Source organism: Vicugna pacos, chromosome 4, assembly GCF_048564905.1.
Source record: "Vicugna pacos chromosome 4, VicPac4, whole genome shotgun sequence".
Classification (NCBI taxonomy): domain Eukaryota; kingdom Metazoa; phylum Chordata; class Mammalia; order Artiodactyla; family Camelidae; genus Vicugna; species Vicugna pacos.
This window is the reverse complement of record NC_132990.1, coordinates 41,302,378-41,319,946: the sequence shown is the minus strand read 5'-3', so window position 1 is coordinate 41,319,946 and position 17,569 is coordinate 41,302,378. Positions and strand designations below refer to the sequence as shown.

At 41.2% G+C, this 17,569-nt stretch overlaps 1 protein-coding gene across 1 annotated transcript in view; it reads right to left on the bottom strand.

Annotated features, from left to right (window-relative positions):
* The window catches only part of OSTF1 (osteoclast stimulating factor 1), a 51,283-nt gene extending 33,757 nt beyond the window's left edge, over positions 1-17,526 (bottom strand). The window contains exon 1 of the mRNA XM_072959602.1: positions 17,072-17,526. Within this exon, the coding sequence (XP_072815703.1) occupies positions 17,072-17,108 (37 nt within the window). The 5' untranslated portion in view covers positions 17,109-17,526. The remainder of the gene's footprint in view (positions 1-17,071) is intronic.
* Positions 17,527-17,569: the final 43 nt, after the last annotated feature.

Sequence of the window (17,569 nt, the reverse complement as noted above, 5' to 3'; positions counted from 1 at the left end):
CACCATCCCCAGAGTACAGTGAATCTCAACATTTTAAAACTGTCGATCATGACATATTAGCAGATGGTAAAACTAATTTAGTGGCTTTTAAAAATATGAAATAAAACAGAAAACACCAGAGTATACTGTATGTAACAGAAATAATTATGGTATTATGAAATTTTTGCTGCATTGGGACTGGACAGATGGATGGGGAAATGGGTGTTTATTTTAGAAATTTACCAAATATATATTTTGGCATAATGCCAAGTGGCCAAATATTAAAATCAACACTTGCCAAAGCCAAATGATGCTTTTACAGAATGAACTACTGGGAAACAAGAATCTATCTGAAATTTCACTCAAAATTTAATTATGATTACAATTTTATTATTAAAAATTCTGGTAGACCCATTTTTGAAGTTTGATATAAACGGGCAGGAACCATAATTCCTCAGCATCGTCACCTGAAGCCTGATGAGACTTTTGCAAAATTAAACAAATATTCTCTCCAAAATGAGGTGCACGTAAAAGGATATTACGGTGCTAGTTCAGCCAGTGTGGCTGTTGTCTGTGGTGATTTTTCCACCAAATTGGTGAGCTTTCCTTCCTCCCTAATAGGAACTGACTGAAGTCAAAACTTACCTTCTCTTCATCTCCTGGGCTTGAAAATTTGTTTAATTCTGGTTATGCAATTTCACTGAGAGCAACCCCAAAAAAGGAGATAATGGTTTCCCCAAAATTATTAGAGATCATATTCTCTCAACATTAATTGTCAATCTACACCTATTTTTTACTATTTTTTTACTATTTTATATATATATATTTACTATTATATAAATATATATATTTTACTATTTATATAAATATATAAAAATAAAATAATAAATTAAATAAAAAATAAAATAAAAAACATATTTATATGTCTTTGTCTTTTGGACAAATAAAATTCACAACCTCACAATCATCATCAACTATTGCAATGTTTTATTCTCCAATAAAAAAATATACATTTATACTTCCAGTTGACTGAGAGAATTTTCATACATAAAGCACAAAGAGGACATTTGGAATAAGTTACATTTAGAGTATGCACCTATCTTTCAAAGTGAATATTAAGAGAACAATAAATCCAAATAGCATGCCTTGTTTGCATCACTGGCATGGCATGAGGGATACCCGTGCAATCTACGACCCTCGCTCAAGTACAAGTCTTACTGTGCTGGAAACGATACTGAAGTAGGCATTCCATTTTTTGGTCTATCATCCAAAGCTGAATGGTAGATTTTGGAAGAAATTTGAGGCGAAGGTAAATTTCTATGCAGTCCTATGTTCGTGTGTGTCCGTGTATTTTTGTATGCATTGGATCATTAAGTTTTTATATATATACATATATATACATATATATATATGTATATATATATAATCTTATTGCAGGTCAAGGTCAAAAAAAAGTTTGAAAGCCACTGCTCTAGACCATCTGATCAAATCAGAGATTTGCTACAAGACTCTAAAGAATGGGTAATAGTTCCTCTATGAATTCAAAATTCAGCTAGTATATAAAAACAATATTCTCCCATCACCTGCAAAAGCAGATATTACAACCACTTTTAGATAATCATAACCAATCAAAAAGATGAGGAAGAGAATTATTTGAACAAGGGAAAATTACAGAAAAATAAGAATTTACTATGTATATTTCTCACATTTTTCTAGAAGAATGCAGGGAATATTAATCTTCTCAATTTGTAAGCTGTGGGTATGAAAACGTGTGTCTCAGTGTAAATTAAAGTATGAATGTTATTTTTACGAGGCATATTTAAATTACGCTATTAAACATGCATGATGAAACAGGATGTTTTCTGCTCAAAAACAAAACAGAAAGAGTCTGTGTGATGGTATTCAAAAGTCAAGGCTATCATTTCCACTGCTGGGGTGAAAGGAAACAGCTGTGCTCCTTTGGGCCAATGCAAGGCTCCTGGGCTTTGTGGATTCCAGTGCCCATAAATGAGATGGTTAGCTCAGAACAGGCTTCTTGGTGAAGATCTCTATTCATGTCAGTCCACAAAAGCCCATGATTCTTGAAAAAAACCAAAAAACAAAAAACACATTTTCTTGCAAAGAAAATCATCATGTGAGTGCAGCAATGTGCAAGAGTTTCAATGTAAAGACTAAGTTTCTTCCCTCTACTTAGATTCTTGAAAGAATTAAATCAAATCCAATGAATTCCATACCTTAAAGGATATAATAAAAAAGACTATGAACATGATATTTTTATCTCTACTTACTCCACACCACCTCTTTCTTTCCTGCTGCCCCTTATGCAATCCAAAAAAGAAAAAAAAAAAAAAACCCTAAAGAATTTGAAACGTGTCTTGATTTCAGCTGCAGGAATGGCAGACTCGTTAAAAACAGTAGCCAGTGTGTGTTCTGACAAGAGGGTTCTGTTTATTAACAGTGTGCCTTTCTTATCCACTTTTTCTTTTGCTTATATTTTTCAGTGCCTTTCAGCAAACTTGGTTCCTTTCACATCCTGAGGGGCCATAACTGCTGGTTATTTTTATTTCTTCTCTGCAGCATAACATAGAAGTCCCTAGGAGTGGGGTTCAAAATTTCAAAGGACAAGCTCATTGCCAACTGTGTCTTGACTGGTTAAAAATGAGAGAAAAGAGGAAAGGTCCCTAAAACTCTTCATCTCGAGACACCTATCTTCCAATGTCAGTTCGAGGAGACCGCAGGGAAGAATGGAAGAAAACTCTTTATTTCAGTCCTTGGAATTTAAAGGAAAAAAAAGCCTACGTTGGCCACGGCACCTTCTGCAAAAGGCAAGATGCCTCTGAGGGCTGACTCGTGAGAACAGTGCCTGTTTTTGTACAACCCATGAGCTAAGAATTAAGAATGGCTTTACGTTTTTACATGGTTGGAGGGAGGGAGGATCGAAAAAATATTTCACGACATATGAAAATTATCTGAAATTCAAATTGCAGTGCCTGTAAATAAAGTTTTCCTGGAACGGAGCCGCGATCTCCATGCTGTCTATGGCTGCTTTACCATGACAATGGCAGAGGTGAGTGGTTCTAACAGAGACCATCTGTGGCTCACAGAGCCTAAAACATTTACTATCTGCACCTTTACAGAAAAGGTCTGCGGACATCTATGCTATGGTCCCCCTTTTCCTGGGAAGGACAAGTCAGACCAAAGAAGCATCATGTTGCAGTGTGAGGAGCTGTGGGTTTGCCTCTCGCTGACCACGCCAGCAGTCTGGGGCTCAGCCTGGACCTATGGGAAATGACTGGTTTGCAAATGAGTCCATATACCCAAGATTGAGATAGAAAATGAGATAGAGAAGTCCCTAATACGAAAACCTCTACTTCAAGACGCAATGACCCGTCTAAGCTCGTATTTACAGGACCCTCACTTGTACCAGACACCATGCAGAGTGCTGACTTGCAGCAATTCTTTCAGTCCTCAAAACAATCCTGGGACAGAGGGGAGGGAATAGCTCAGCGGTAGAGTACATGCTTAGCATGCATGAGGCCCTGGGTTCAATCCCCAGCACCTCCGTTAAATAAACAAATAAATAAACAAAACGATCCTGGGACACAAATACCATCTGAACGCTGAGGAAACTGATGTTAGAGGGGTAACTGGTCCAGGTCAACACAGCTAGGAAGCAGCAGAGATGGGGGTTTAAACCCAAGCCGTCTGGCTCCAGGGCTCACGGTCTGAACACTCTGGATGGGGCTCAGAAAGATCTGAGCTTTTACCACTGGCATGCTGGGATTAAATGAGACTGAACCAGTCAGTGTAGGTAAAGTACTGAGTGCAGTTCTGAGGTGCTGTCCGTTAAGTGTTAGCTATTATAAATTACTATCCATTTTTACCTTATTTGGGGGCTTATTCCTTGTGTTTTCATCTTCCCTGGCAAGACAGCCTTATCAAAACCCTATTCCTAAAAAAAAATTCTTTTAAAATACCCATTCCTGTACTAGAGAATTTATTGTTTAGAATACCCCAGCAGAGAATCGAAATGCTTCTGTGAGGCAAACAAAGCATAACATCTAATATCACATCCCTTAGAGGATATTAAAGAATCCAATGAGATTCTTAAGTTGTCATTTTTGAAACCTGCAGCCATTACCTTCAGTCAGCTCAGGCTGCCTTAACAAAATACTGCAGACTGGGTGCTTACACAACAGACGTTTACTCTCACAGCTCTAGAGACGAGGAAGACCAGGATCAAGGTGCTGGTCGGTTTGGTTTCTGGGGAGAACTCTCGTCCCAGGGGCGTACAGGCGGCTGTCTTCTCACTGTGCTCATGTGGCCTTTCCCAGGCACGTGCTCAGAGAGATCTTTCTCCTTCATCTTACAAAACCACTAACCTCATCATGTGGGCCCCACCCTCATGACGCAATCTAATCCCAGTTACTTCCCCAAGGCCCCATCTCCATCACATGGGGGGTTTGGACTTTAACATATAAATCTAGGGGGGAGCATAAACATCCAGTCCATTACAACAATGAGTATAGAATTATAGGGGAGAAAACAGAAATGCATGAACATGTAAATGCACACATATGTTGGAATACAGGTTACCACAGTAATAATAAAAAAGAATTTATCATGACCTTTTAAAATTAGCTTTTTGGAGATATGCTTACGTTTTATTGTTGTGATGTAAATATAATATTACAATCAGCCATGTAAAACAAAGACATGCATAGAAGAAAAACCAGGAGGAAACAACATCACAATGTTAAGTTATCTCTGAGTGGTAGAACTATGAGTCATGTTTATTTTCCTTTCTATTTTCTTAATCGTCTACAAAGAATACAAATTTCATACATAACCAAGAAAATGTGGTCTCTTTTAATGCCCTACTGAAGGACAACCTAAAAGTTATATGTGCTTTATTTATTAGCAGAGTATTTTTTAATAAGTTTTCTTTTGTCTTCTTTGTCCCTCTGATTTCACTACCAAAAAAAAAAAATTGGTGGAGAGATAAGCAAGTATAATGTCAAGCATGCTCACAAAAGTGAGAATTCAGGGAACATGTAAGTAACATAGACAGTGGGTAGATTCTTGGGCCAGTGCAGACTGTTGGCAGGTGGTGCCTACTTCTTGGAAAGATAACAGGAGTTACGGATGTAAAGAGGGGCAGGTGGCAGGGGAGGTAGGCCCAGAATATAGAGCAGTATTTACACAGAGGGGCTAGAGGCCAGGAAGGGTGGAGGGTGGTCTAGGAATGTCATGTAGATCAATGTGCCTGAAGCCCAGCAGAAGTGGTAAGAGATTAGGCTGCAGACAGGAGCACAGACAGGCTAGAGGGTTCTCAAATTTTCCTGAAACTCTCATTAAGAAATATTTTACATATCAGGAGCCAGGAAAACACACACACACACACACAAATACATACTCTCAAAAAACTAATAAAAGTTTCACCAAAAATACTTTTCTTTACTTTAAGTGTGTATAACCAGTGTTTAGAGACCAAATGGGAAATTTTCAGATTTAGGTATCTGGTACTCCTTGCGATGATAAAATGCTCTCAGAATATATTAAAGATGGCTTTGGAAATTATTTTATTTCAAGAGGTTTTTTTTAATTTGAGCTAATAATAAATGGACAAGCCTAAATTTTAGACTTCAGGAATGCCCAACTCTTCGGAAAATTACAATTGTACATAGGAAATAAAAATTTGAACGACAACAAAAAATGGTCTTAGCCCTCTATAAAGACATGTGCTAATAAAAACAAACAAAAAAAGGAACATGGTAGCAACACAGCATGATGATAAAAAAATATCTACATTATTTAAAGCATAACTCCTTTAAAAACTGATGTCAGGTCAAAGATACACATCATATCTAAAAAAAGGAAAAGAGAATCTCTAGAGACATAGAACAGAGCTTAAGCAAAGTACTCACCTGATGCTTACCCAATGAACACATAGGTGCAAAATCTGTACCTGAGGGCATTTTGCTATTTCTAGTTAATACTAGAACTCCTGTATAATAATACAAACTCTGGATGTATGAAAAATATTATCAAACACAATAGGAAAAAGTAGAGAGCAAAGAATAAGCAATAATCTTGAAACTGAACCCCTCTCAGTTCAGAGAGAAGAATTCAAATTTTCTTCTCCAGCACATATGAAAGACTCCAAAAAAGTTCAAATCCAAAATTATAACAGAACCCAAAACAGGAAAGGGAGCCCAGAGAGGCCATCTATAGGAAACCAACAAGATGTCTAACATATTCATTTCTTCCAAGACCCTCTACTCACTAGACAACAGCCTTTAAACTGGAAATTGTTGCCCTAACTGGATTCTTCTGAAGTCACACAACAGTGCCCCTTTAAAAGGTTTGTCGAGTGTTCCTGACGGTCATGTTCCTGTCATGAAAATGGTAACCCTTGCCTGGTGGTCCTGGAAATGGTGGGAGCTACACCCCTCGGCCTTCCCTGGGCCAGACCTGGCATCTCATTGAAGGCTCAGTCCAGGCAAGGGGATGCCCCAGGTGATGAGTTCCTCCACCCAACTCACCGGGATCTGAAAGTCAAGATTGTTTACGGAAAGGAGGGGCTACAAGAAGCCTAGAGGGTCTGGAAAGACCCAGAGAGTCCAAGTGACTCCTGGAAAAGGTCAGGGGAGAATCTTAACCCAGAGAAACGTTCAGGTATTTTCCCAAAGCAGATCAGATGCTGAGAGGAGGAAGAGGAGGCAAGAACAAGGTCCTTAGGATTTCCCCTAGAGAAGGATAAAGTGAGACAAATGAAAAACTGTGGTTTTCTGGGGTTATAACTACAATAGAGTAGTAAAGGACCATTCTTAGGAAAATCTCCCTTCCACTCAAGGCCTTGAGCAGGAGCAGTGACATCTTCCTTGAGGGTTATACACTTATTTCAGGGACTAACTTCAGCCACTATAAGGCCCAAGGCATCCTTCACTCCTACTCCTGAGGTTGCAAGTTGCTCACGGAGGTTTTCTCAACTCTTTTCATTAACGGATGCCCAGAAGATCATTCATCTTTTTTATAAACATGGGGTCATGGGTGGAGGAGAGGGAGGCAAAGTATTGAGACATTGGAATTTGTTCTTAAACTTCTAGGAATACCCTTGGTCCCCTCCCTTGAGCCAGCAGAACTGTTTGCTGTACAATGTGGATGGGTTGACAGTGAAAATAAGGGCTCTGCCCACAGGGACAGAAGAAGGAAAACTCAGTGCTCTCCAGGGCAGTGGCTTTCCACCAACACGTAGTGGTTATCCAAATTGCAGGCTTTCATAATAATTACTAGGAATTCACCCTCCTTCAGCACCCACTGTCCAGACGCAGAGGTACCCCGCCTTCTTGTCATCTGTCCTAAAAAACTGCAGTTCTTTATCTATGGTCTTAAAGATGTTTAGTGGAAAATTAACACTCAAAAGCATTCTAATAATTTTTAACTATGAACCGAATTTTTTGTGTGAGTTCTAAAGTTATAGCAATAAAACATACTCGCATGAGTACAATTCTATGTTCTTAAAATTGTCCTTATATCAGAATCCCTATAGGTATGTAAATGCTTTTTTCTTTAAAAAATTGGTTTCTTGTGTCATATCTACATAACTGACAAAGTGATGGGTGGACTGAGAGCCACTCTCTTAGAGGAAGACTCATCAATTCTCTTTTAGAGAGAAGTATTGGAAAACCCTCCTTCCCAGAATGAAATGTAAAAATTTCTACACAGCAAGGTCCAAACTTGAATTCATGGCTTAAAACTGTCACCTCCAAAAAAGACAGGAAAAACAAGATGAGTGAAAGGGGGATTCTGAACAATATTTTACACAGGGAATTAATTTCTAAAACCTAGCCAAAGATACATTCTCAGATCTCAAATCTACAGAGCTGATATTATTGAGTTATAATTAACCTTATTTATCTCCCAAACACAAAAGTTCTCAGTGTCTCAGTGGCCATTCATGAATGGACACATTTTGCAAGGGTCTCATTGGAATCCCTGCATGTAGACCCCAGTCTCATTTCTGCAGAGCCACCCCAATGTTCTCTTCCTCTAGGCAACTGCAAAAAAATAAACAGACAAAACCAAAACCCAGCTGCCCTATATAACCAGAGCCTAAGTGAAATCAGATTAGACCTAATTAAGAATACACTAAAAAAAAATTAAAATTAAAAAATTTTAAAAAGAATTAAAGAAAGAATATACTATGTCCCCATCCTAACCCATTTCCTATCCTTTCCTCTCTCTCTCTCTCTCTCTCATAGAAATCTGGATTTATGAACAGCACTTAAAAAGTACTTAATTTCTCTATGTTTGCATTCACGTGGTCCCAAACGTTGAGAGTGGCGGGAAGATGGGTAGGGCTTTACCAAAAATGCCCCAGGGCTCTATTAAAAACACAGGATGAAATCATGAAGAAACGTGGGGAATTATTCGAAAAGTCAGTCTAAGGCAATAAAGATTTAAAGATTTAGAATCAAAAAAAAAAAAAACTGAGGTCTTGAGTGGTCTAGGGACTGACTTATCAAAGTGACCTAGCAAGTTAATTAAAAAAAAAAAAACTGGGGCCAGAACTTCACCCCAAAGCTAATGTTCATTTCCCAGTACTATATTCTGCCTTCCTCCCTTCCAAATCACAGCTCGATCCTAGAGTATCTACCCTAATTAGCCCGTCTTTATACTTAAATTCCTATCAGCAAAGAGCAGTTCATTTGAAAAAGGAATTCCTTTCAGGAATCTTCTTTTCAGCTTATCTTATTTTTTAATGAAAGCACCTTTGGGAGGGGGATTTTGATAAATCAATGACTGGTTTGACACTGCAGGTGAATCTGTTGATCAGATGTGAAGCAGTGGGTTTGTCCTCCAAGGCCTGTGGAACTGAAAGAAGAGGAAACCAAGTTCTAGGTGATGTCAGAGAGGAAAACCAGCAGAGTCCTGAGCGAGATACTATTGTAAGGCTCTCTGGGCGTGTGGTCCTGGTCTCTGAGCTCCAACAACAACTGGCTGTGGCCTTCAGGCCTGCCAAAGGTTAGGTCTGAAGAAGGAAGGGTGCCCAAGAGGAAATACACCCAAAAGTAGACATAGACCCAGGCCAATCTCAGGGCCATGGTGCATGGGAAAGACACAAGCGTGTTAGCTGTGGGGCCACACAACCTGGGGCATGTGTCCAAGTAGGGGGACAGTAGGCTGATGACAAGGGCTCAGGGCAGACCAAGCAGCAGATATCCCAGTGCCAGTCAGCAAGGGAGTGCCTCTTGGATGTCAAGACATCAGAGAGACCCAATACCAATCAAGAGTGAGGAAATGGGGAGAACAGAGCTCCTACCAAGCCAGTGGCAAGTCCTAGGGGCCTTTTAAAGACCCAATATTTAGACACAGAACTGGTCCTCCAGAATAAGAAGTTAGGCACAAACTAGAAGCAGCCCTGTGGATGGGACAGGCTCCCTGGAAGAGGAAGTGGGCGGTCACCATAAGCAGTGACTCCTACTTCCATGGTTCAGCTCGGCAGAGGCCCAGGTTGTGGTTGGCAGCCACTTGGGTGACTCAGATTTAGAACCCGAGTGCAGAGGAATAAAAGAGAATGATTTACCCCCCAACAGAAAAACAAGGTTGAAAACAATCTCAGGTTTGGCACACCAATCAGAAACGAACATTGGAGGGGGTGGTGTCTGTTGAAATGTTTCACAGACAGTTTTCTTGCCTGAAAAAGCCATGAGAATACCTTCAGTTTAGGTCCTCCCAAGGCTACTGTTGACAACCTGCACTGACTCATCAAAACAAAAGGTCCCCAAAGTAGCCAGAAAACCCTGTAAACCTGGATGGGCAACATTTCAGAGACAGTCCTTAGAGTTTGGTTTTCAAGCAAGGAGATATAAGATCCTGTGCAGTACTCCAAATCTGGGGTCTGGGATACCTGCCACTGTGCCGAATCTGGAGGGGCTTCGTTCACCCTAGTCCCCCTCACCCACGCTCAGACAGATGGAATTTGGTGGGGTCCTCCCCTCAAGCATGAGTCGGATCAAGAAGTTCCTAAAAGGTAACACCCCTCCAGAATACTCTCCAGGTGGAAGTCATTTCTTTGTCTCACATAAGTGAGTTGATTCAAGTCTTTCCTCCTGGACAAGAAAATCCTGAAAACCCAAGAGTTTCTCAGAACCTAGCAAAGTCCCTGGAGAGGGAGGATGCCAGAAAGACTCCCTAGGGCTGCCTTCAGATCACTGCACAAGGCTGGAGGCAGACTCTAGCAGGAGCATAAACCTGATCTAGAGATCCTCTAGGGTCTTCCATAATTTGAATTTAAATTGCCCTCAGGCTCCCTAGGAAACCAGAGCACTGGACTAGGGAAAAACCACACTGAGCACACTCTTTGGTCCCAAGAATATAAAACCAATGTATCAAATTCTAAGGAATACTAATCAAAATGCACAAATACAGAAGTCTTTCCTAACTCCTACCCCAAGAGTAAGTTGAGGGAAATCCCTTGTAAGTTTAAAAAAAAAATAAAAAATCTACAGATGCCCAAACACGGAGTGGGAAATGACTAGCCAGAATTAATTAAAAAAAGAGGTGGCCTGAGCAGCCACCAGTGACTTTAAGTGAGTTGAAACTGCGACCCTCTTTAACCCATGGCTGCAAACTAACTGCCCACAGCTCTTGTTAACACTCCTGAGAAACAGACAAGCACAAGAGTAAATGGTTAACAAGCGGACATTCAAATGCTTGCATTCTGTGTGGAGCAACACTGTTTCCCACAATCTGCTGCACTAGGCAAACGGTGGCTTTCTCTTTAATTTGGAACAAACTTCTCTGGTTCACAGCTCCACGTGTGTACAGGAAGTCTCCTTGGCTTCTGTGAGGGAAGTTCAGCCCCAATGCAGTCAAGCAAATGTGGACAGAACACTATGTCAAGTTACTTGACTTCTCTGCCCAAGTCAAATGACTTTTCCCTCTTTTTTGCCTATCAAAGTCTTGCTCAGCACTCAAGACTCTGCTTAAATCTCCTCTATTCTGAGACACCCTCTGAGCTTCCTTCAGCTCTGTGCCTTGTACTTCTAGCCCTCTGATCACACTTTGATGATATTTCCTCTCATGCACTGTAATTTTTCTGTTTAAGGTATGCTCACTCACACATTTCTGGCAGGGACGTAAAGTGGTACAACCTCTCTGGAGAGCATTTTGGAAATGTCTATGGAAATTGCAATGCACATACCTATGTCTGACATAACAATCCCCCTGCCAGGACTCTGTCCTGTGGATTTACTCACACAGGTAAGTGACAAGGCTGCTACACAATTTGTTATAACAAACAAATGGGAACAACCTAAATGCACACGAATATGGGTCTGCTTAAAGAAATTCAATAGAGTACCATGCAATTCTTCAAAAGAATCAGGAAGCTCCCTCTATACTGGCATCTTCTGGTATAGAGAGAGCTGGTATATTTTGTTTCCCCTGGCCATTAAAAAAGTGAGGACAAATTTGGCAATAGTTTTCACTAGACATAAGGTAGGAGGTGAAGGGGATCAGAAAATGTCACACGAAAATATGCCACTTTGGCATAAGGGTTATTTTGAGTTGAAGGCAACGGAGAAAAAGTTGACACAGGAAGAGTTCTTTGCCCTTCCTACATCTGCCTAAAAGCAAGGCATAAATTCCCCCAGTCAAGAAGGAGGAGAGTAGCCCTGATCACAGGGACAGAGATGGCACTGAGTTGAATCTGCATAAGCAAACCTCACTAAAATAACTCTTAGTTTGCATTAGTTTCTCCATATATCTATCTTCCCAAAATTCACTCCCCCTAGAAGCCTAGCCCACCCCTTTCCTTGAATTGAGTCACTTCTTCACAATGTACTGCCCTTTGTTAAAAGGGTATGTAAACTTCCAAGTCTAACCACATCTTTGGGTTTTCACTTCTTTTCTGTAGAGCCCTCACACACATAAAATTAAAAACGTCAACTAAATGTGTATGTCTTTTCCCCCTGTCAATCTGGTTTTTGGTCAGTTTTGATTTCAGCTAATTCACAGTACCTAGATATAAAACCTACGAGGGTAGAGGAAAAGTTTTTTCCTCCCTTACAGAGGCATGTCAGAAAAGCTCACCAGATTAGTCACATCGAAGTCAAGCTGCGGGAATGCTAAAAACACAAGTGGGAGGGGACCCCCTCTTTCCAGAAGTAGTGCTGATGGACCCTGCCTCCAGACTTTGCTATTTAACACGAAGCTACAAGATATGCACTCTCCCCCACCTTCTTTCAAACAAACTACGTTATCAACACCTTTTATGTATCTGTTACGCATACAAAGTTTAGTTCCTGCGCAGTTACAAATAAATAAAAGATTACTCTCAAAAAGTATCTAATAGTCTAATACAGATCCAATTAAAGAGGGGAACTATACAGGGCAAATGTAAACACAAAATTGTGGAAGACGAAGACGGCTGCCCAAGTAAAGCTGGTCCAAGCTAACAGAATCCGCACAGGTTCCTCTGCCCAAAATACACAGACTTCAGTTAAGGCTTTTGTTCCATTCCCAGGTCAAAGCAACCACCTCCTAGCTTTGAGACCTTAAGCAGTTTATCTAACCTCACTAAGTCCTACTTCATCCATAGTGGGGATATTAGGATTCACTTCATACGGAAGTTAGAGCATACGAAGTGCCTGGCACAGGGCCTGACACTTAGGGCCAAATCAATGTTAACTATCACTATTATCATCATCATCATCATCATCATCCTGGAGTTTTCAAGATATTTCTCAGATTTTATTCTGCCTTCAGGTATTACTAGAGCATCAAGTTTATAAAGAAAAACTATTCACATGCACATTTCAAGCCAACTCCGTATCTCACCTTTTAACTAATTCATGTATTCAGAGGGGAAAAAGTTACTCAAAGCTTCAAATCATTTTAGATGAAAACCTTTTCATCTAAGCAGCATATGTAAGACATCTTTGAAGTTTTATGATATTTTTACTTTATATACAAAAGAACCCAAAACACTGACATTTGCTTCTTCAAAGTCCCGTGAATTTATTTTTCCAAGACTAGTGAAATATTTATGCCACTTTACTTCCACCACCAAAATCAATAAGCCATTTAAAAGAATTGGCCAAGGTCAGGCATCAGGCTTCCAACTGCAGAGAAGGGTTATCAAGCTTAAAATGAGAGAATTCTCATCCAAATCTCATTCAACATCCTTTGGCCCATCTTGACATAAGTCTCAGAATAAAGCCTCTTTTTAAAAAGTCTTTGTGAAAACAGGAGTTGTGGTCTATACTCTGACAAGCCTAGGGTCCACCCTAATGGAACTGTGAGGCTTTGGAGGATGGCTGGAAAAAACAAAAGCGCCGTATGTGTACAAATGAGAGGCTGGCTGGTTCAGTAAAAGGTAAGGAGGGTCCCATAAGGAATGAGCTGAAGACACTTTTTAGCAGAGTACCATGGTGGCATGTCTAACACTCAGAGGGGAGAGTTTCAATGACAGACCTGGAGTGGCCAAAAGTGGCCTTATAGAAAAAAAAAACCAGGAAGGAGAGGTCAAAAGGTGACAGAAATGATTTTTTTAGGCAGAGTGTAGGCGACACTATATAGATTGCAGTAAACATATGCCAACCAGCAGCAAGACATTCAGAACCAAAGCTGAGACACAGTTCTGAGGATAATTATTTGTATTTCCTTTTTTGAATAAAATGGATTTGAAGGGAAAAAAAAAACTTGAGAGGAAACAGCAGTTATCACTAGATGACAGGCAGGGATGATTTTTACATCTTTAGTTTATTTATTATTTTGTCTTTTAGTACCTTAGTTTCTAGATTTTTCTATAGCAAAAATATTACTTCCATTTTTAATTACAAGATTTTTTAAAGGAAACGGATAAGGTCAGTCATCCAATTATAGACATGAGACAATGTACAATATTATCTGTAGATACAAAAAGCTCCCTCGTTAAACTCAAGATCTTCAAGGATGAGATCTTATTTCATCGTTCCTGTTGTTCCTGGGAACCCCAATGTCTAACACTGGGCCTAAAACATAAGCTGCATGTATTAAGAAGTGTTTAGGAAAAGAATTTTGGATCTGGTCACTAACCCAAACCCTGGTATAACCTCAGGAAGGTGAAAAAGGAAATGAAGTGGCAGGGCTCTCCTGCCAGCATCTGACCAGGACTTTGAAAGAATTCTCCTTTCAAAATGGTCCCCCTATTGAGTACACACCAATCATTCCAATAGATACATTAGCCTACATTATAGCTTAATGTCCAGTTACTAAAATCTTCTGGTAAGTCTTCTGTCCTCCCTCCCCTCGGCCCCCTCCTTTCGGCACTGCCTATGGAACCGAGCCCCGCTGTTCTGCCTGGATCTTATGCTGCAGGAAGCCATAGGGACCACATTATGATGTCCCACTTGTGTTTCTTGTAGAGCTGTCCAGTCCACTGCAACAGTTTAAGAGAACCCATGGGAGAAGTTCATCTCAGAGCTCAGTACCATTAAAATAACTTCTCAAAGCAAGTAGTACATTTTAATTTTATGAACACTGAGAATCTTGTAATTGATCTTTTCTCCCTCTGCTTGAAGCAGAGAGCCAAATCTACAGGCCTCCTTTAGAAACTTTGCAGGACCTTATGATATGCATGTCTGTAAGCTAAGTTTCCCTCTGGTTTCCTCTTACTATTCTTCTCTCCCTCTCTATATGCTCCTGCTTCCTTCATCTTTTTTAAACTTGCACTTGGGATGAGGCAGGATATAAAAAAAAAAAAAAAACAAGAAGCCAAAAATTAAATACACCTCATCCCACAATTCCCAGCTGGCTTCAGACACTTCCACCCATATCGCCTGCCTGCACGACAAGAAAGTTAAGCTCAGTACCACTCTCCTGGCTGCTGCCAACCAGGAGATGATCTTTATGGGTATTCGTGACAAGAAAGTCTGACTGAGAACCAGGGGTGCTTTCCTTTCCACTTACTGTTAATCAGCTCTAAAATACACATGACAACGTGTGTGAATGGTATTCTGTGATGTAAGGCACAATAACCTTATGGTTAAGAGTCCAGACTCTGGAGCCACACTACCTGGGTTTTAATCCTGCCCACTCCTCCCCACTCAGCGGCTGACCTTGGGCAAGAAATTTAGCTTTTCCATGCCTTGCCTTCATTTCCCCATCTGTGCAATGGGAACAATAAAGGTACTGAACTCACAGGCTTGTTGTGAGAGGTAAATGAGTTAATATACATAGAATGATTAGATCAGTGCCTGGCACACAGTAAATGTGGGCCAGTATTATAATAGGACAGTTCTGTTTTCAATTAAGCCAGCCACACAAAGGTTCAAGTCAGATTGAACGTAATATTTCTCATTGTAAATTAGTAAACTAACAGACCAATTTCTAGGGTGACTTTGAGTTTGCGTCTGATTTATAAATCAGTGTGGAGTCTGATCAGCAGTCATTTTCAACCATTTGCTTTCTTATTCCTGAAGAGAAGGAGAAAGTAGTAGTGTCAGACAACAACAATGGTTCCTAAGAGTGTATTTCCAAGTGGTACCAGTATGGTCCCTAAACTGCCCTGATGTAAACACACACATAGACATCACATCAAAGTTCCTCGAGCTGCAGCACAAATATCACAAAGCCTAGAGATGAAAAACCTCATGAACCGCTTCTGGGGGCCTTCTTTAAAATAAAGTACTCTGTTTAACTATCAGAGAACAACTCTGCTTTGTTGGGTACTTGAGGTCCTGATTTACATCTGCGTTTAGAACACTGCCACCTCCTACATATGCACTTAAAATGCAAATTCCTCATCAGATTCCACATCTAAAGAAGCAAAGAGCCCAATTCTAGCCATGCCTCATCTTCGCTCACGGTAGAGGCAAAGTCCCAACAACTTCCTTCACACCCAGCCCACCAAAATTGAAGTCCTCAGTGAATGACTATGCCATATATGTGAATATGTACATAATTTTCAAATAAAACGACTTGAAACTGCCACTGCATGATGGCAAAGAAAGAAAACTAATTATTAAAGTTGTAGTGCTTGATTAAAGTTTAGAAAAATCAAGAAAAAAATTAATCACTGAAACTCTACTCCTTCCTAATCAATGTTACTTTGAAATATGATGTAAACGTATAAATTTCAGCCTGTGTTATACTGAAGTTACACGAGATTGGAAGAAAAAAAGAGTGTATCAGAGCTATTCATCTTCTTTTTCCTACGTTTTCTGTAATTATCTACCAAATGAATGCACGAAAGAGTTTGTTACAGTATTTAATTGGAATATGTCAGTCCCTTTAAAATTCTCCTTTCTCCATATTTTCTCCAGAAAATATTCTAATATAAGAAAAAATGAACAAGGACTATCGACCAAGAAAGCTGCTTTGAGGAACTTAATCTCACTCTCTCCATTTTAACTTGCCGAATTCACTGGGGAGAACGGAGTCAGAGGACTGGTATTGCATGATAAAGTGACACTTCCGAGTAGTAATAGCTGGGATTACTCTGTCTCAGCCTAGATTCTTCTTGTCACGAGCTCGAGTACAGTTTTCTAAATGCTTTTCCCAGGCTCTCGAGGTTTATTTCTAACGCTGCTCCTCTCAAAAGTCCCAAAGGAGACTCGCTCACCCACCCCACCCTACCAGCAGCGCACTTCCCGTTCACTTTGGCCGGTCAAGAACTTAAACTTGACAGTGACACACAGTGAGAAAAAAAAAAAAAGAGGAAGTGGCTAAAAAAATTTTCAAGACATTTATTTAATTTTTTAAAGGAAGATCAATGGCCCTGTCTTCCAGGAAATCTTCAATAGGACATAGCCATCCCACTGACTGGAAAGTTGCAGCGAATGACAATGCTGCAAAACCGAGGGTGACTCCCTTTTAAAGATAAAATTTTTTAAAATCCTCGAAAATCTTCTTGCTGTCCAAAAAAAAAAAAAAAAATCTTTCCCCTGTAGCGAACGCAACAAAGCTAACAACTCTCACCCTGGAGGGTCGCATCTCGAAAGCCAGGCTCGGGGCCGGGTACGTGCCCGGTCTGCCCTGCCAAGTGGCAGAGGAAGCACAGGGCACCGCGGTGGCCAGGGGACCCGGCAAGCACCTCCCTTACCTGGTTTGACCGGTTTGGGTGGCGGCGGCTTCGACATCTCTTCCTGGAACGGCTGAGCCTAAAGACCACGCACGAAAAGCCAACCGAACGCCCCTCCAGCCGGCACTCCGGACGCCCCCAAGTTTCTTTTTGTCTGCTTTGCAGTGGTGCGCCTTCAAGGACCTGCGTCCACCCTTGGCAGCGAGACAAGCTGAGGCAGGCAGAGCCGCTCCGCGCAGAGCCCCGCCCCGTCCCGCGGCCGACAGAGCCGCCCCGAGCGCGCGGCCCGGCCGACGAGGAAGTGGCCGCCGCCTCGCCGAGCCTAATTGGCTCCCCGGCTGCCAGCCTCGCCGCGGCAGGCGCGCGGGCGGAGCGCACGGCGGCGCGCGCGGCGGCAGAACCAGCCGGAGCCGAACGAGGGCGCCACAGGCTCGCGCCGAGGCCGGCCCCGCCGCGGGCGCCCCTGACGAGAAAGGGCCGGGCCCTGCAAGAGCGCGCAGGCGCGCGCCCCGGGCCACG